General features: G+C 55.7%; 2 protein-coding genes across 4 annotated transcripts in view; both read right to left on the bottom strand.

The window, feature by feature from the left end:
• Positions 1-1,712: 1,712 nt before the first annotated feature.
• Positions 1,713-8,877, bottom strand: TCF19 (transcription factor 19). Its single transcript, XM_032979595.2, has 5 exons — positions 8,235-8,877; positions 5,313-5,446; positions 4,073-4,412; positions 2,693-3,152; positions 1,713-2,468 (listed from the first exon to the last, which is right to left on the bottom strand). Exons 1-5 carry the CDS (start codon positions 8,524-8,526, stop codon positions 1,862-1,864), a joined length of 1,833 nt encoding a protein of 610 aa, XP_032835486.1. The 5' UTR covers positions 8,527-8,877; the 3' UTR covers positions 1,713-1,861.
• Positions 8,878-9,545: 668 nt separating this feature from the next.
• ALAD (aminolevulinate dehydratase) overlaps positions 9,546-20,783 on the bottom strand; it is a 31,856-nt gene continuing 20,618 nt past the window's right edge. For all 3 annotated transcript variants that reach the window (XM_032979567.2, XM_032979566.2, XM_076056154.1), the window contains 5 exons: positions 19,026-19,081; positions 15,912-15,999; positions 14,243-14,329; positions 11,627-11,756; positions 9,546-10,365 (listed from right to left, as the gene is read on the bottom strand). In XM_032979567.2, the coding sequence (XP_032835458.1) occupies positions 10,298-10,365; positions 11,627-11,756; positions 14,243-14,329; positions 15,912-15,999; positions 19,026-19,081 (429 nt within the window). In that variant the 3' untranslated portion in view covers positions 9,546-10,297. The remainder of the gene's footprint in view (positions 10,366-11,626; positions 11,757-14,242; positions 14,330-15,911; positions 16,000-19,025; positions 19,082-20,783) is intronic.

Here is a 20,783-nt window from a genome sequence, read left to right as displayed (position 1 = left end):
ACCGAAGGTGCTCAATGGTGTTTGTGCAATCTCTGAAACAGCCATTGGGCCAACCGACCAAATCCATGCGGTAGCTTATATTTAACAAATTATGATTGAACATATTTTATGTTCAACATGGAAAGTAATTATACAATCCTGAGATGCAACTGGAATATTAATGTTACCCTATTCTCCAGATGATTCTCTGTGCGCGTGTCTGTGGTGTGTTAGTGGCGAGCAGTCGCGGTTAGCTACAATGTGTGGTTAACATCACCAACAGGGAGGAAAAGGCGGCCGGGCGTGTGTGGTGCTGGCCATCCACCCCCTCGTGTGCCGTGCCGATCTTTATAGATGCTCGCTAACAGCACGTGCCCCAACAGTCTGTTGAGGCTAAACGGGGGAATCTTTCACTTTTCAGCCAGAAGTATTTAAGTGCACCTGCGTGTGTGACCAGATTTGAAGTTTTCATGACACTGAGTCTTGATTTTTAGAGCGTCTTATGATCTGGATAATACGGTAAACGCCACAGGAACTTTTCTGACAATAACATTTGGAACGGAATTAAGGAAAATGCATTACACAAACCCTCGCCATCATCCCTCCCTGTACACATAAAGCCTTTTGTCCATCGACTGGCATGCGGGGGTCACTTGACCATACTTCACCACGCTGGTCACTGCAGATTGGTGAAGACAGGGAGCATACGTAAGCGAACAGTACAATGGATTTCGCTACTCTCTGCTTCCCACAATTTAGCCCTGCGCCAGGTACTCGCACGAAGCCGAGTCGACCTCGGGGAGGCCCACGAAGCAGTTCAGATAATCGTCACTGGTGGCGATCGTGAGGGGGTAAGAATCTAACTCGGGGTCACGGGGTTCGTAGCGCAGGGTGCTAACCACTGCGCCACCGCTCCCCACTCACGCCCTTTGTTCCCTTGATACACACGCGCGCAGGCAAATAAAACTCCTTGAAAACGGAACGGGCTCAATATGATCGCCGAGACTTTGCAGAGGCTGTTCTACACCAGGGGTAGGGAAACGTGCGGCCCGCGGGCCGTGTACAGCCCGCAAAATTATTTAGGTGTGGCCCTGCCAAGGCAAACCGCAGGCGGGACTCGAAATTCAATAAATCTAGGGAGCAAACCTGGAAAAGCAGTGGCGAGTAGCAACAACAATACCAGCTAACATCACCACACGCCTCGCCAAAGAGAAGCAGTTCCAGCCATCGCATTAGGGGCGAGTTCATTAAATGTTTGACCAAATATAACGCGGGCTAATTTTGCAAGTTGATAATTTTGCATGGCCCGCGAATGAGGTTATATAAATATCCAAATGGCCCTTGGCAGAAAAAAAAGGTTCCCCGCCCCTGTTAATGAGCGCCGTTGTTACAATGGCAACACTGTCGTCACGACGACATCGCCTGTGTGAGTGAGTGTACATTCTCTAACAGTGTGCTTACTACCAGGGTACTCACCATGACAGTGTTGTCTCTGACACCCAATCGCCCAGACTCATGCACTCACCAATTCAATCACACCGCGTGCGTTTATGCCGCTGTGTCTGTGTGTCTCTCTGTCTCCATGTCTGTGTTTGTAGCCTCCTATCCTACTACTCACCCACCCCTCACTCACCCACCCACCCACCCGCGCCCTCACTCACTCGGCCACCCCTTCTCTTATTCACCAACTCCCTCACCCACCCACTTACCCATTCCCCCCCCCCCCCTACTCTCACTCACCCAACCCCTAAACCCACTCACCCTCTCACTTGCCCACACAGCCCCTAACTCACCCAGGCACTTGTTCATTCACTCACCCACCCTACTCCCTCGCTCATTCCTCCACTCATTCACCCACCCACCCACTCACCACCGGCCCTCGCTAGGAGCACCCACAGTGGAAGTCCCCGTGCTCGGGGCGGTATGCCACGCACGCCATGTGGAACCAGGCGTCGCACGCGTCGCACTGCACCCAGTCCAGCGTCTCATCCTGCGGGCGCAGGCAGCGGCGCGCGGCGCAAGCCTCCCCACCCCCCACCGCGGCCACAGAGGCCACCGCGGCCACCGCCCCCTCGTCATCACTCTCCTCGTCCTCCTCTTCAACCGCGGCTCCACCGGCAAGGCCCCTCGCCGCGTTCCACACCGCACCGCGCACAGACGCGACCGCATCCTTTGCCGTGCTTTTTACAGCGTTCTTCACCGCCGCTCCGACAGGGCCCCTGGCGGCCGCTCCAGTTTTCTTTGAGGCCGCTGGGCTCTTTGCCGCTGCTGCTGCTGCTGCTGCTGCTGTGAGCGATGGTGGGGTCCTGCTGGAGAACGCTGGGCTCCAGCCGAGGGATACGGGCGGCGACTGGGCGAGTGGCTTGGGGATCCTGACGAGAGATGCCGGCGTCTTGGAGTAAGAACTTGGGGTCCTGGCGAGCGACGCCGGCGATGGCGCCGCCGCTGCCAGTGGAGAGGAGTTCTTCCTGGGGCGGCCCCGCGGTCTCCTGAGATGTCAGGGGTCAGTCACACGGTGCAGGGGTGAGCGAGTGAGTGGGTGCCGAGCGTGCGAGGAGGAGTGGGTGAGCACGTGAACGGTTGAGTGAAGGGTGGTTGCGCTGGGTGAGCAATTTTGAGAGTGAACAAACAAGCGTGTGAGTGAAAGGGGTGGGTGAACAGGTGAGTGCGGTGTTCCCAGCACGGCCATTATGAGCCAACCCCCCACCCTTACCCGGTTCCAGTGGTGCGCTGGCAGCTCCCAGCATTCCTCCTGGCGCCTCCACTTCCTCTGTGGGCTCCGCGCCCCCCCTGAGGTCTCCCCGCAGCCCCCCCAAATCCCGCTGTGCGCGACTCCATCAGGCGCCGCTCCCAACCCCGTCCCTCCATCGTCTCCTCCTCCTTCACCACCTCCTCCTCCTCCTCCTCGTCATTACCACTGGCACCGTCACCGTCGTCCACATCGTCATCGTCGTCGTCAGACGAGGAGCGAGACCGCGGCGACGGCGGCGGCGATGGCGATGACGACGGCGACGATCGTGATAATCCGTCCGAGAGGAGCCTCCGGGTCACCGTGACTTCTGGGCAGCGGAGGTCGCGGTGGGGTCGGCTCGCGGTGACCTCCGTGTCCAGGTCGCGCCGCACCGTGTGCACCGGCTTGCGCTGCCGCTTGCGGGTGGGCGCCAACAGGGGGTCTGTGTGTGCGGGGGATGGAGGTGGGAGGGCAGAGGAGGGGGGAGAGCGTTTAGAGTCAGGCGAGTGGTGTTAGGGTTACTGGTAGGAGAATGGAGTTGGTGTTTGGGATAGTGATAGTGTTAGTGATAATGTGTTTGAGTAGTGATAGTGTAAGGGGTGGTGCTAATGTGTTATGAGTAGTGATAGTGTTAGGGGTAGTGCTAATGTGTTGTGATAGTGTTAGGGGGTAGTGCTAATGTGTTATGAGTTGTGACTTTGTTATGGGCAGTGTTAATGTGTTATGACTAGTGATAGTGTTAGGGGTCGTATTAGGAGATGGTGGTAGTGATAGGAGTGGTGCGAGTGTGAGAGGCACTTATCGTGGTGATGGTGTTAGTGAAATGAGTTTGGAGTAGTGTCGTTAATAAGATGGCAGTGTTTGAGTTATGTAAGTGCTGGAGGTAGCGTTAGTGCTTGTATTGGAAGTAGTGTTTGTGTTAGGGGTCCTGTTAGTGCTACGCGTTAGTGTCAGAGGCAGTGTTAGTATGAAGGGACTGTGCCAGTAAGAGTGGTAGTGATAATAGTAGTGGTGTGTGTGAGGTAGTTGTAACGGTGGTGTTAGTGATAGGAATTAGGTGTCAGTGTATGGGTTATGTTAGTGTCAGCGCTAGGGGTAGTGTTCGTGCGCACAATTAGTGCTAGCGGCAGCGCTAGTGTCAGGCATTACGGTCAGCGAAAATGCTGGCGATAGGGGCGGTGGTGCCAGCAATGGTGCGAGTGTCGTGGCTCGAGGGCCGACGTCGGCAGTTCGTGGTTACGCACGGCGCAACCACGGCACGGCCGGGCACGCGGGCACCGGCGAATCGCACCGACCGACGCTGTGAATCTACGACCCTCGGCGGTTACCACTCGCGACCCCTCCAGTGAAACTGCCACTCACCGGACTCGGAAGCCGGCCGCTGCCGACGCTGCTGCTGCTGCTGCTGTTCCGTGCCGGCTGCGTCGGCGTGGCCGACCGGGTCAGTGGGAGTGGCGGCGGCGGCGGCGCCACCGTTGGTGCCGCGGCCCGGGTGGTAGGTGAGCGAGGACGCCTGAAGCTTGCTGATGCTGCCGATGGAGGTGAGGATGAGGGCGCGTGGAGGCGGTGCCGGTGTCGGTGTCACCGGCGTCGTTGGGGCCGGGGTCGTCGTGGCGGGAGGTGTGGCCGGTGCGGAGTGGCGGCGACGCGGCGGGCAGCTCGACATTGGGATCGCGTCGAAGTCGTCCGGCCTCACGTCCACCTGGGGTCAACACGAGGTGGACGGGAGGGGTGGGGAGAGGAGGTGAGGAGATGGGAGAGGTAGTAGGGGAGGAGATAGCTGGAGGTAGGGAGAAGGAAGGAGAGGTGTGGGGAGAGAGGTGAAGAGGTGGAGGAGGAGGAGGAGGAGGAGGGAGAATAATGAATGAGCAGGAGAGGGGAAAGTGGAGACGAGAAAGGACGGAAGCATAGGAGAGGAAAGTGAGGAGAGCAGGAGAGGGGAGACTGAACTTAGTAAAAACGGTTCAACATATACATACTGTATAGCGATATACCATGTTTGGTCTTCCATAATCCTATATCATTGTAACCGATATTAATCCTATACAACGATCATAAAGATCCCCCGTATAGCCTCAACAGGCTATTGGGGCAAGTGCTGTTAGGGAGTAGCAGCAGCGCCTATGAAGGCCGGCACATAGCACAAGGGGGTGGGTGTCCAGCACCTGGCCCGCCCGGCCGCCTTTGTCTCCCCAGTGGCGATGTTTACTGCACACCGCACCAGCTACTCATTTGATACAGAGTCGGCCTACGAGGAGGCTCGGGACCGGTTCTCAGATAATTAATCACCACTAGTGTTGATGGTGGTAGCCTTGAGCAGGAATCGAACTCGGGTCTTTGCCGGGTTTGCCGCGCAGCGTAGCGCTAATCGCTGCGCCACCGCTCCCCATTAATCCTATACACCCGTCGTCGCACACCACCGCCAGAGTACCGCGACGTGAACGCACGGCGAGATGAACGATGCGATCCGGCCGAGCATCAAGCGCTGCTCTTGTTTTCATCGCCAAGTTCGTGAATAAAAGTAACACGTGCTGTGGAGAGGCGGTGGTGGTTGTGTTCTTTCGGGGATGAGGAGGAGGAGGAGGAGGGGGAATCTCTGCACCTTCTGGAAGAGGAAGAGGAACTCTGAGTCTGCGCCACGAGCGTTTGTCTGAGCGGGGCCCAGCAACACAGTGTCTCCATCGTGCAGCTCCACCCGGTCCCCCCGCTCCACTCGCCGCTCGTTCACGCTCGTGCCTGCGCACGCAGAGACGCGCGGGGCAGGGACGCGGGGACACACGTAGAGAGAGGCACGTTAATCACTCGTACCGGTGCCTGCACACGACCGGAGAGGCGGGGACACGGGCAGAGGCACGGGGCACGCGCAGAGACATGGTGGGTCGCACAGAGACGCGGCGATCATTCGCACCGATGCCTGCACACAAACCGAGACACGGAAACGCAAGCCGAGACACGGCAGCACAAGCGGGAGACACGGCATGGTGGTGTTGGTGGTGTACACTCACGCTTGTACACACAGAGACACGGCGATCATTCACACCGATGCCTGCACACAAGTGGAGACACGGCAGCACCCAGGGACACAGCGATTATTTACACTCACGCTTGTACACACAGAGACACGAGCGCAGATGGAGAGATGACTGTGCAAGGGCTATATGGATTGATTACATGATGACATGTTCGTGACAGATGGTGATTACGTGGACAGCCCATGGATAAATTTCGATTTAAAGCTTTCGTGCCTGCAAGGATTCATCTTCTTTGGTTCTTTCGGTAAAGTCACCACGTAGAATGAGAATAAAATAATAAAATAACACAATAATATTCTCACGACGTTTCGGCCACAACACAAGCGGCCTTCATCAGGTGAAGGGGACGAGACTGTCTGGAGGACAGCGCTTGTGTTGTGGCCGAAACGTCGTGAGAATATTATTGTGTTATTTTATCAATTTATTATTTTATTCTCATTCTACGTGACTTTACCGAAGGAACCAAAGAAGATGAGCCCATGGATAATTGTGTGTTTTTTACTTGAAACGAACCACCTAGTGCTTCACTTTACTCAATTTGGAATCACACAGCAGCAATAATCAACCCCGACTGGCCGATTCTCCTCTACCCTGTGGTCTCTCAAGCTCTCGCCTGGTTGCACAGGAATCAACCTGAACTCGCCCATTCATTAATTCACTCACTCAAATCGTTCACCCACTCGCTCATGCAAACGAGGCTCCTCGACCCTGCCTCTCTCGAGAGAGAGAGAGCACTTACCTGGTTACAATAACATCAACCTGAACTTGCATTAGTCACTGACCAGGGCCGCGCCTGACCCGTGCCCTCCCCGTTTCGCCGAACCGTGCCTTAAAAAGAATAACATCGCCCACCCACGTTGTAATGCAGTCATTTGTGTGTGCTTTGAAGGACCGTTGCCCGAAACGTCGCCGGTTATATATTTACTCTGAACGTATTTTTTTTACACGTGTTGACGTAGTGTTGTCAGTGGTGGGATGCATTCGGCTTGCAATGCCACAGCATCAGCCATTATCAATCCACTGCTGGATGAACGCCTCCCCCCCACCATAGCATCAGCCATTATCAATCCACTGCTGGATTAACGCCTCCCCCCACCATAGCACCATCGATGATGAATCCACTGCTGGATCAACGTCTCCCCCCACCATAGCACCACCAATGATGAATCCACTGCTGGATGAACGCCTCCCCCCCACCATAGCACCACCAATGATGAATCCACTGCTGGTTGAACGCCTCCCCCCCCACCATCACAGCACCACCAATGATCAATCCACTGCTGGATGAACGCCTCCCCCCCCACCATCACAGCACCACCAATGATCAATCCACTACTGGATGAACGCCTCCCCCCACCACCATAGCACCATCCATGATCAATCCACTGCTGCATGAACGCCTCCCCCCACCATCACAGCACCATCCATGATCAATCCACTACTGGATGAACGCCTCCCCCCCACCATAGCACCACCAATGATCAATCCACTACTGGATGAACGCCTCCCCCCCACCATAGCACCACCAATGATCAATCCACTGCTGGAGGAACGCCTCCCCCCCCCACCATAGCACCACCAATGATCAATCCACTGCTGGATGAACGCCTCCCCCCACCATCACAGCACCACCAATGATCAATCCACTGCTGGATGAACGCCTCCCCCCACCACCATAGCACCATCCATGATCAATCCACTGCTGGATGAACGCCTCCCCCCACCACCATAGCACCACCAATGATCAATCCACTGCTGGATGAACGCCTCCCCCCACCATCACAGCACCACCAATGATCAATCCACTGCTGGATGAACGCCTCCCCCCACCACCATAGCACCATCCATGATCAATCCACTGCTGGATGAACGCCTCCCCCCACCACCATAGCACCACCAATGATCAATCCACTGCTGGATGAACGCCTCCCCCCACCATCACAGCACCACCAATGATCAATCCACTGCTGGATGAACGCCTCCCCCCACCATCATAGCACCACCAATGATCAATCCACTGCTGGATGAACCCCTCCCCCCACCACCATAGCACCACCAATGATGAATCCACTGCTGGATGAACGCCTCCCACCGCACCCCCATGGATGATGACGATGGTGACACACGCATACAAAGCTCCCCCGTGTAGCCTCTAACAGGCTGTAGGGGCAAGTGCTGTTAGTAGCGAGTAGCTCACACACAGACAAAGATCCCCCGTGTAGCCTCTAACAGGCTGTAGGGGCAAGTGCTGTTAGTAGCGAGTAGCAGCAGCAGCACCCTATGAAGGCTGCCGGCAACTGTGGTGACACGAGGGGGTGGGTGGCCAGAAACCACGGCCTTTTCTAACACACACACTGCACAAGGTTAACTCGTTTGAGGCCGAGTCGACCTAGGGGAGGACGCCCACAGGACCGGGTGGCGCTCGTAGCCGACTTCGTAGCGCAGCAGCGCTGAGCGCGACCCCACACGGCGCCCAACACCCCGCTGCTCACCGCTGGAGCTGTGGTCCGTGATGTAGACCCTGTACCTCCGTGACCCCGCTCCGCCACCGCCGCCGCGACCGTTGCCGCAGCGCTCGGCCGTGAGGGAGGCGTGGAGGCGGGACAGCAGCGCGGGCCGCGACGCCGAGCGAAGGCAAACGTGGACGCGGCCCTCCGCGCGGCCCAGATCCGCCGAGCAGCGCTCGCCGCCCGGCACGAACGTGTAGAGGTCGCGCACGCCGTGGCCAGACGCCGGCGCGCCGATGCGGAGCAGTTGGAAACACGGCTGAACGTTGGGGAACATCGTTTACCTCAGGCTTTTTTTTATATTTTTAAAATCTCCCTCAGGAGTTGTGTGTTTTTTTTAATTCGCCACCACTCTCAGGCCGCCATGACGGTTCGTCTTTGAAATTTGGCGGGAAAAAAGCCGGGGGTGGGGGGGGGGGAAAGGCCCCCGCGAGGGAGAGAAAACGCGCGGGAAACTTCGGCCGCGCGCGCCCAGGTGGGCAACTCGCGCTCCCATTGGTCCGCGCCACGCGCGAAGCCCCACCACCTCGGCGCCGATTGGTCGACTCGGTGTTGCCGAGGCGGGGGGTGAGGAAACGAGACGCGGGAAACGAGCGCGTGGGGTGAAGTTGCCCCCCCCGCCCCCCCCCCGGCCCCCCCCCGGCCATCTGCCGCTGTGATTGGATGAGAAGGTCCCAGGAGGGGCGGAGCAGTAAGTCGGTTTAAGTTCCCGCCACGGGAGGTTCATGGGGGGTGTGTGAGGGGTGCGTTTAAATAAGAATTAAAATAACATCCACCAACACCGTGGACTTATAACGTTACAACAAGAATGCACAGTATAATATAACTTACTATACAATGTAAGTTATTTTTGTTCAGTCAATAGCCCATCCGTGTGCGATGAAGAAGGGCCCATTGTCTATAATGCTCCTTGTAAGGTCACGGTATTATTTTTCTTTCAAATAATTGCGGCGGCTGATTGGTTGTAGAGGACCAGTGGGCGGGGAAATGTGTAGCCACTCCCTCCCCTTAGTGGGCAGGAAACGTTAAAAGCTCCACCCCACTTAACGCTGATTGGTTAGAGGGGGACAGTGAGCGTGGAAATGTGTAGCCACCCCCCCTCTCTTAGTGGGCGGAGAAAGTATTGAAGCTCCACCCACTTAACCGTGATTGGTTGACGAGTCATCGATTGACCCCGCCCCTCGCCCCTGATTGGCTCTCGGTAACATTGAAAATTCCCGATGCAGGCTGGCCAAGCTCTAGATCCACTCGGCCAGAAAACCCCATTTCAATCAAGCGTCACGTGACTACACCCTCTTCAGATTGATAAGTTTTTATTTCAATATTCAGTTTCTGATACATTTTTCAGTTTCCTTGCAATTTGTCTGCTGGTAATAAAACAAAACGTTCGTAATTAGTGAAAGATTAAACATTAAGAGTAAATAGGACAACGCTGCTAAATAACGTGTTAGTGTCTACGATAGAACAAGAGTCAAGTTTGAAGCCATGGACCACGTGAAATTAATCGGCCACGATCAATCTACTGCTGGATGAGGACCCTCCCCAAGTCACCACCACCACCATCAGCCACCATCAATCTACTGCTGGATGAGGAACCTCGGCGAGCGAGAATGGGGCCGTCCATAAATGACGTCACGCGATTTTGGAGATTTTTTACCCCGCCCCCCTCCTTCGTCACGCGGCGTCACAAAAAGTCAGACCCCCCCTCAAATATGACGTCACAAAGCTCTGCCCCCCCCCCCCCCCAAAAAATAAAACATGCTTCAAATCGATTTTAACTATTGTAGTGCGTATTTAATGTGGCGCTGCACTCCGATGTTGTAGGAGAAAACATTTATTTAAAAAGTTAATTTAATTAAGTAGAACGTGTTGTCTGTATTTATTTATAAAGTTGCGCGATTTGATGTGACGTCACATTTCTCAAACCCCCCCCCCGTCACGTCACACATCGTCACAAATGTCTGACCCCGCCCCCCTCCCCCTAGGTGCGTGACGTCATTTATGGACGGCCCCAATCCCGCGGGGCGAGCGAGAATTCCCGGCTCCTCCTACGCCGCCTCCTCCCGCAGCCAGTCCAGCAGCTGAGGCACAAAGTAGGTGATGACGATATCGGCACCTGCGGACACAACACAGCCAAAGATAAAGATCCCCCGTGTAGCCTCCGGCAGGACGCTGCCGGGGAAAGTGCCCGGCGGCGATGTTTTCGCACCGTAACCAGGTGAGGCTCATTTGAGGCTGAGCCGGCGTAGGGGTAGGCCCAGGACCGGTTCAGATAACCGTCGCTGGTGTGTGGCCGAGAGCGAGAATCGAACTCGGGCCACCGGATTCAGAGTGCGGCGCGCTAGCCAAGACACCGCTGCTCCCCACTCGCCCTGACTCACTCGCTCACTCGCTCACCCACTCACCCCCACTCACTCACTCACCCCCACTCACTCACTCGCTCACTCAACCCCACTCACTCGCCTACTCACCCCCACTCACTCACTCGCTCACTCACCCCCACTCGCTCACTCACTCACTCACCCCCACTCACTCACTCGCTCACTCACTCACCCCCACTCACTCGCTCGCTCACTTGCCCACTCACTCACCCCCACTCGCTCACTCACTCGCTCACTCACTCACTCACTCACCCCCACTCACTCGCTCGCTCGCTCGCTCACCCCCACTCACTCGCTCACTCACTCCCACTCACTCACCCCCACTCACTCGCTCACTCACTCCCACTCGCTCACTCCCACTCGCTCACCACCACTCACTCGCTCACTCACCCCCACTCGCTCACCCCCACTCACTCGCTCACTCACTCCCACTCGCTCACTCCCACTCGCTCACCACCACTCACTCGCTCACTCACCCCCACTCGCTCACCCCCACTCACTCGCTCACTCACTCCCACTCGCTCACTCCCACTCGCTCACCACCACTCACTCGCTCACTCACCCCCACTCGCTCACCCCCACTCACTCACCCCCACTCACTCACTCACCCCCACTCACTCGCTCACTCACCCCCACTCGCTCACTCCCACTCGCTCACCCCCACTCGCTCACCCCCACTCACTCACTCGCTCGCTCACCCCCACTTGCCCACCCCCACTCACTCACTCACTCGCTCGCTTACCCCCACTCACTTACTCGCTCGCTCACCCCCACTCGCTCACCCCCACTCACTCACTCACCCCCACTCACTCGCTCACTCACCCCCACTCGCTCACTCCCACTCGCTCACCCCCACCCCCACTCGCTCACCCCCACTCATTCACTTACTCGCTCGCTCACCCCCACTCGCCCACCCCCACTCACTCACTCACTCGCTCACCCCCACTCACTCACTCGTTCACCCCGCCCCCCCCCGGCTCCCCCCTGGCTCCTCACCGGCACGTGACAGGCAGGTGATCGCCTCCATGACGGCCGAGCGCAGCTGGAAGGCTCCGTGCGTGGCTGCGTGGTGCAGCATGGCGAACTCTCCCGACACGTGGTACACGGCCAGCGGAGTGTGCGGGTACTGCACGCAACACGCACGCACGCAGCACACACGCAACACGCACACACACACAGCACACACACAGCACACACACAACATGCACGCAGCACACACACACACGCAGCACGCACGCAACACGCAGCACACACACACGCAGCACGCACACACACACAGCACGCACGCAACACGCAGCACACACACACGCAGCACGCACACACACACAGCACGCACACACAGCACACACACACACGCAGCACACACGCAGCACGCACGCAGCACACAAACACACACAGCACACACGCACAACGCAAGCAAAGGTTGCCTTCAACGGACCGTCGGGGCAAGTGCCGTTTCGCGCGTAGCGGCGATGCCTCCTACGGAGGCCGGCACGGTGGGTTGGGTGGCACAGCGGGTTGGAGGCAGAGTACACACACACACACAGAGTACACACACACAGAGTACACACACACACAGAGTACACAGAGTACACACACACAGAGTACACACACACAGAGTACACACACACACAGAGTACACACACACACAGAGTACACACACAGAGTACACACACAGAGTACACACACACAGTGTACACACACACACACAGTGTACACACACAATGTACACACACACAGAGTAGACACACAGAGTACACACACACAGAGTACACACACACAGAGTACACACACAGAGTACACACACACACACAGAGTACACACACACAGAGTACACACACACAGAGTACACACACACACACAGTGTACACACACAGTGTACACACACAGTGTACACACACACAGAGTAGACACACAGAGTACACACACAGAGTACGCACACAGTGTACACACACACAGAGTACGCACACAGTGTACACACACACAGAGTACACACACACACACACAGAGTACACACACACAGAGTACGCACACACAGAGTACGCACACACAGAGTACGCACACAGTGTTCACACAGAGTACGCACACAGAGTACGCACACAGAGTACACACACACAGAGTACACACACACAGAGTACACACACACACACACAGAGTACACACACAGTGTACACACACACACAGTGTACACACACACAGTGTACACACACACACAGAGTACGCACACAGAGTACGCACACAGTGTACACACACACAGAGTACACACACACAGAGTACACACACACAGAGTACACACACACAGAGTACACACACAGAGTACGCACAGTGTACACACACAGAGTACACACACAGTGTACACACACAGAGTACAAACACAGAGTACGCACACAGAGTACGCACACAGAGTACGCACACAGAGTACGCACACAGAGTACACACACAGAGTACACACACACAGAGTACACACACACAGAGTACGCACACAGTGTACACACACAGAGTACACACACAGAGTACGCACAGTGTACACACACACAGAGTACACACACAGTGTACACACACAGAGTACAAACACAGAGTACACACACAGAGTACGCACACAGTGTACACACACACAGAGTACACACACAGAGTACACACACAGAGTACGCACACAGTGTACACACACAGTGTACACACACACAGAGTACACACACAGAGTACGCACACAGAGTACGCACACAGTGTACACACACACAGAGTACACACACACAGAGTACACACAGAGTACACACACACAGAGTACACACACACACACACAGAGTACACACACACAGAGTACGCACACACAGTGTACACACACACAGTGTACACACACACAGTGTACACACACAGAGTACGCACACATAGTACGCACACAGTGTACACACACACAGAGTACACACACAGAGTACACACACAGAGTACACACACACACAGTGTACACACACACAGAGTACACACACACACACAGTACACACACACAGAGTACACACACACAGTGTGTACACACACACAGTGTGTGTACACACACACACAGAGTACACACACACAGAGTACACACACACACAGAGTACACACACACACACACAGTGTACACACACACACACAGTGTACACACACACAGTGTACACACACACAGAGTACACACACAGTGTGTACACACACACACAGAGTACAAACACACACAGAGTACACACACACACAGAGTACACACACACACAGAGTACACACACACACAGAGTACACACACACAGAGTACACACACATAGTACACACACACAGAGTACACACACACACAGAGTACACACACAGAGTACGCACACAGTGTACACACACAGAGTACACACACACACAGAGTACACACACACACAGAGTACACACACACAGTGTACACACACACACATAGTACACACACACAGAGTACACACACACAGAGTACACACACACACACAGAGTACACACACACAGTACACACACACAGAGTACACACACACACGCAGAGTACACACACGCAGAGTATATATACACACACACACAGAGTACACACACACAGAGTATACACACACACACACACAGAGTACACACACACACCTTATCCTTGACCTCCCGGACGATGTCGATGTACGGGAGGCCGGGCTTCACCATCACCACATCGGCTCCTTCACGCACGTCACGCTCCTGCCACACAGCGGCACGACGCGTATACACACACACGTCACGTACACACACGTCACGTACACACACACACACACACGTCACGTACACACACGTCACGTACACACACACACGTCACGTACACACACACACGTCACGTACACACACACACACACGTCACGTACACACACACACACGTCACGTACACACACCTCACGTACACACACACACACGTACACACACACACACGTCACGTACACACACACACGTCACGTACACACACACACGTCACGTACACACACACACACGTCACGTACACACACACACACATCACGTACACACACACACGTCACGTACACACACACACGTCACGTACACACACACACACACGTCACGTACACACACACACGTCACGTACACACACACACACGTCACGTACACACACACACGTCACGTACACACACACGTCACGTATACACACGTCACGTACACACACACGTCACGTACACACACACGTCACATACACACACACGTCACGTACACACACACACGTCACGTACACACACACACGTCACGTACACACACGTCACGTACACACACGTCACGTACACACACGTCACGTACACACACGTCACGTACACACACACACACGTCACGTACACACACACACACGTCACGTACACACACACGTCACGTACACACACACACGTCACGTACACACACACACGTCACGTACACACACACACGTCACGTACACACACACACACGTCACGTACACACACACACGTCACGTACACACACACATCATGTACACACACACACGTCAAGTACACACACGTCACGTACACACACGTCACGTACACACACGTCACGTACACACACACACGTCACGTACACACACACACACACGTCACGTACACACACATCACGTACACACACACACACACACGACGTACACACACGTACACACACATCGTATACACACACACACACATCACGTATGCACACACATCACGTACGCACAGATGTAACGTACGTACACACACACATCACGTACACACACACACATCACGTACACACACACACACGTACACACACACGTCACGTACACTCACACACACACGTCACGTACGTACACACACACACAGACGGCACCGTGCGGCTCTGTAGCCGCGTGCGGTTCTCTAAGAGCCTCTCCGTGACGTTGCCCACCAAGGGACCGCCACCACCACCACCACCGCCGCCGTCATCCCGTCCGTCTTCCGTATTCACGTCGCATCGCGGCTCTTTGGAGCATTGTGAGGTTGGTTTTTCCGTCTCTCACTCGCCGAATTCGACAACGTTAATTCTCTTCTCGTTATTTCCGATTTGCCGACGGCTGCCCTGGCTCGGCTCGGCCTCGACCGAGGGCAGCCGGCGCCGTGCGCGCGTAGCAAGCGTCGCCGCCGGGGGGGGGGGGGGGAGACAAAGGCGGTCGGGCGGGCGTGGTGCTGGCCACCCACCCCCTGCTCGCCAACAGCACTTGCCCCGGCGGCGCGCGTTAGAGGCTACGCGTTGTCGTGGGTGGGTGGGGGGGGCCCTTTGTCTTTGTTGTCGTGCGGCTCACCACGGCCCTCAGGGCGAGGCCCCTGGCCCCGGGAGGAAGCTGGTAGCACTTCCGGTCTCCAAACGCCGGCGCCGACTTGGCGGCGTCCCTGAAAGACCACGAGGGATTCGTTAGCGTCCACGGTGGCTAGGAGATGTTGACTACCTCGCCTGGTACGCAGGAGGTCGTGGGTTCGATCCCGACCCTGACGATGCCTGCTGCTGCTGCTGTGTATTTGGAGTCTGCGTCTCTCTCTCATCATCATCACGGCGGCTATGAGATGTTGACTACCTCGCCTGGTAGCAGGAGGTTGTGGGTTCGATCCCGACCCTGACGACGCCTGCTGCTGCTGTGTATTTGGAGTCTGTGTCTCTCTCATCATCATCACGGTGGCTAGGAGATGTTAACTACCTCGCCTGGTATACAGGAGGTCGTGGGTTCGATCCCGACCCATGACACCTGCTGCTGTATATTTGGAGTCTGCGTGTCTCTCTCCCCGTGGCTGCGTGGATTTTTCTCCGGGTCCTCCGTTTTTTCCCTCCACGTTTAGAATCGACGTCACCACGCGTTTTAGCGTGCTTGGCTGCTGCTGTACATTTCCACGTGATGGTGATGATGATGATGATGATAAGAAGCCACTTTCGTTGAGCTGCCATTTGCGATGGCTTCTGAAAAAGGGCTACACAGCTCAGTGGACCCTTACCTGGTACAGTAAACAAAGTTAAAGGTTAACGTCCACTCTGATTGGCCAGAGACCACGAGAGATCGTTAGCGTCCACTCTGATTGGCCGGAGACCACGAGAGATCGTTAGCGTCCACTCTGATTGGCCGGAGACCACGACAGATCGTTAGCGTCCACTCTGATTGGCCAGAGACCACGACAGATCGTTAGCGTCCACTCTGATTGGCCGGAGACCACGAGAGATCGTTAGCGTCCACTCTGATTGGCCAGAGACCACGAGAGATAGTTAGCGTCCACTCTGATTGGCCGGAGACCACGAGAGATCGTTAGCGTCCACTCTGATTGGCCGGAGACCACGAGAGATCGTTAGCGTCCACTCTGATTGGCCGGAGACCACGATAGATCGTCAGCGTCCACTCTGATTGGCCGGAGACCACGAGAGATCGTCAGCATCCACTCTGATTGGCCGGAGACCACGAGAGATCGTCAGCGTCCACTCTGATTGGCCGGAGACCACGACAGATCGTTAGCATCCACTCTGATTGGCCGGAGACCTCAACAGATCGTTAGCGTCCACTCTGATTGGCCGGAGACCACGAGACATCGTTAGCGTCCACTCTGATTGGCCGGAGACCAAGAGAGATCGTCAGCGTCCACTCTGATTGGCCGGATACCACGAGAGATCGTTAGCGTCCACTCTGATTGGCCGGAGACCACGACAGATCGTTAGCGTCCACTTTGATTGGCCGGAGACCACGAGAGATCGTTAGCGTCCACTCTGATTGGCCGGAGACCACGAGAGATCGTTAGCGTCCACTCTGATTGGCCGGAGACCACGACAGATCGTCAGCGTCCACTCTGATTGGCCGGAGACCACGAGAGATCGTTAGCGTCCACTCTGATTGGCCGGAGACCACGACAGATCGTCAGCGTCCACTCTGATTGGCCGGAGACCACGACAGATCGTTAGCGTCCACTCTGATTGGACGGCGCGCGTTACGATTCCCACAAAACATCGCGCGAGCGATCGGGGGACTTCCCAGTGGGGTGCCGCGGCTGGGTTGGGACTCCAGCTCGTTCAGAATGCGGCTGCTCGAGTCTCTTACGCGCACACACTGTTGTGCGAGCCCACATCGCCGTCATCACCACTGTCATTGTCTCTCACACACACACACACCGGCTCTCTCGTCTGTGCAATGCCTACCGGTCAAGTGCCAATTCTGTCTGTCTTGTGGGTGAGTGAGCGGGTGAGTGGGTGTAAGTGTAAGTGGGTGAGTGGGTGGGTGAGTGGGTGGATGACTGAGTGGATGATTGAGTGGGTGAGTGGGTTAGTGAGTGAGTGGGTGGGTGAGTGACTAAGTGAGTGAGTGAGTGGGTGAGTGGGTTAGTGAGTGGGTGGGGGCGAGTGAGTGGGTGGGGGAGAGTGGTTGGGTGAGTGAGTGGGTGGGTGAGTGGGTGGGTGAGTGGGTGGGTGGGTGAGTGAGTAGGTGAGTGGGTGAGTGAGTGGGGGCGAGTGGTTGGGTGAGTGAGTGGGTGGTTGGGTGAGTGAGTGGGTGGGTGAGTGAGTGGGTGGGTGAGTGAGTGGTTGAGTGGGTGAGTGACTAAGTGAGTGAGTGGGGGCTAGTGGGTGAGTGAGTGACTGAGTGAGTGAGTGGATGAGTGAGTGGATGGGTGGGTGAGTGCGTGGGTGAGTGGGTGAGTGAGTGAGTGAGTGGAGGCTAGTGGGTGAGTGAGTGGATGAGTGAGTGGGTGAGTGAGTGGGTGAGTGGGTGAGTGAGTGAGTGAGTGGGGGCTAGTGGGTGAGTGAGTGGGAGCTAGTGGGTGAGTGAGTGGATGGGTGGTGAGTGAGTGGGTGAGTGACTGAGTGAGTGAGTAGGGGCTAGTGGGTGAGTGGGTGAGTGAGTGAGTGGGTGAGTGACTGAGTGAGTGAGTGGGGGCTAGTGGGTGAGTGAGTGGGTGAGTGACTGAGTGAGTGAGTGGGGGCTAGTGGGTGAGTGGATGGGTGAGTGGGTGAGTGGGGGCTAGTGGGTGAGTGAGTGGGTGAGTGGGTGAGTGGGGGCTAGTGGGTGAGTGGGTGAGTGAGTGAGTGGGTGAGTGAGTGGATGGGTGGGTGAGTGGATGGGTGGGTGAGTGAGTGGGTGAGTGACTGAGTGAGTGAGTGGAGGTTAGTGGGTGAGTGAGTGGGTGAGTGGGTGTAAGTGGGTGAGTGGGTGGGTGAGTGGGTGGGTGACTGAGTGGGTGACTGAGTGGGTGAGGGGGTGAGTGAGTGAGTGAGTGGGGGCTAGTGGGTGAGTGAGTGGGTGAGTGACTGAGTGAGTGAGTGGGGGCTAGTGGGTGAGTGGGTGAGTGGATGGGTGAGTGGGTGAGTGGGGGCTAGTGGGTGAGTGAGTGGGTGCGAGCGGGTGAGTGGGTAAATTGGCCCTGCTGCAATTTACCCACGATGCACCACTCACCGGAATGGGCCGTAAAAACAGGAAGCGAACTTGGCGCTGTAGCTCATGATGGAGACCTGCGATCGGATGGACAGAGAGAGGAATCGGGGGGGGGGGGGGGGGGTGGGGGGGTCAGTGTACCACGCCGCGCAGATGAGTTCCCATGGCAACCGCGAGTCGGCTGCGCAGAGGTTACCGTGGCAACCTGAATCGGCAAACGGCGGCTGAGCTGAACGCTGAGGCCAAGGATTTGGACTTGGTGCTCACCGGGTGAGCACGTGGGAGGCTAGCGTGGAGGAGACTCATTTGCAAGAATGAGTTGAGTGGGTGATTGGGTGGGTGGGTGGATGAGTGAGTGGATGGGTGAGTGAGTGGGTGAGTGAGTGGGTGGGTGATCGAGTGGGTGGGTGAGTGAGTGGGTTGGTGAGTGAATGGGTGGATGAGTGAGTGGGTGGGTGAGTCGGTTTGGTGAGTGAATGAATGAGTGGATGAGTGAGTGGGTGATCGAGTGGGTGGGTGAGTGTGGGTTTGGTGAGTGAATGAATGAGTGGATGAGTGAGTGGGTGATCGAGTGGGTGGGTGAGTGTGGGTTTGGTGAGTGAATGAATGAGTGGATGAGTGAGTGAATTAGTGGGTGGGTGAGTGTGGGTTTGGTGAGTGAATGAATGAGTGGATGAGTGAATTAGTGGGTGGGTGAGTGTGCATTTGGTGAGTGAATGAATGAGTGTATGAGTGAATGAATGAGTGGACGAGTGGGTGGGTGAGTGTGGGTTTGGTGAGTGAATGAATGAATGAGTGGATGAGTGAGTGAATTAGTGGGTGGGTGAGTGTGGGTTTGGTGAGTGAATGAATGAGTGGATGAGTGAGTGATTAGTGGGTGGGCGAGTGAGTGGGTTGGTGAGTGAACGAATGAGTGGATGATTGAGTGAGTGAATAAGTGGGTGGGCGAGTGAGTGGGTTGGTGAGTGAGTGGGTTTGGTGAGTGAATGAATGAGTGGATGATTGAGTGAATTAGTGGGTGGGTGAGTGGGTTTGGTGAGTGAATGAATGAGTGGATGATTGAGTGAATGAATTAGTGGGTGGGCGAGTGAGTGGGTTGGTGAGTGAACGAATGAGTGGATGAATGAACGAGTCAGTGGATGAATGAGTGAGTGAATGAGTTTGTGACAACATTGGGGTGAGTGTTAAGCGTTGTGGTCAGTGTTATTGTGAGTGATATAGTCGTGTTGAGTGTCAGTGTTCGGGTTAGACGGGGCTCATTTGCAAGAGTGGGTGGGTGGGTGAGCGAGTGGATTGGTGAGTGAATGAATGAGTGGGTGGGTGAGTGAGTCAATTCGTGCGTGGGTGGGTGAGTGAGTGGGTTGGTTGGTGAGTGAATGAATGAGTGGGTGAGTGAGTGAGTGAGTCAATTCGTGGGTGGGTGATTGAGTGAGTGGGTTGGTGAGTGAATGAATGAGTGGGTGGGTGAGTGAGTCAGTTAGTGGGTAGGTGATTGAGTGAGTGGGTTGGTGAGTGAGTGAGTGGGTTGGTGAGTGAATGAATGGATGAGTGAGTGAATTAATGGATGAGTGAGTGAGTCAATTAGTGGGTGGGTGATTGAGTGAGTGGGTTGGTGAGTGAGTGAATGAGTTGGTGAGTGAGTGAATGAGTGGGTGGGTGAGTGAATGAGTGGGTGAGTGAGTGAGTGAGTCAATTCGTGGGTGGGTGATTGAGTGAGTGGGTTGGTGAGTGAATGAATGAGTGGGTGGGTGAGTGAGTCAGTTAGTGGGTAGGTGATTG

The sequence above is a fragment of the Petromyzon marinus genome, chromosome 74 (assembly GCF_048934315.1).
Source record: "Petromyzon marinus isolate PM22_M1 ecotype Great Lakes invasive population chromosome 74, UKy_Petmar_22M1.pri1.0, whole genome shotgun sequence".
Lineage (NCBI taxonomy): Eukaryota > Metazoa > Chordata > Hyperoartia > Petromyzontiformes > Petromyzontidae > Petromyzon > Petromyzon marinus.
Note: the sequence above shows the minus strand (reverse complement) of the source record. Positions and strands in the feature narration are given on the sequence as shown.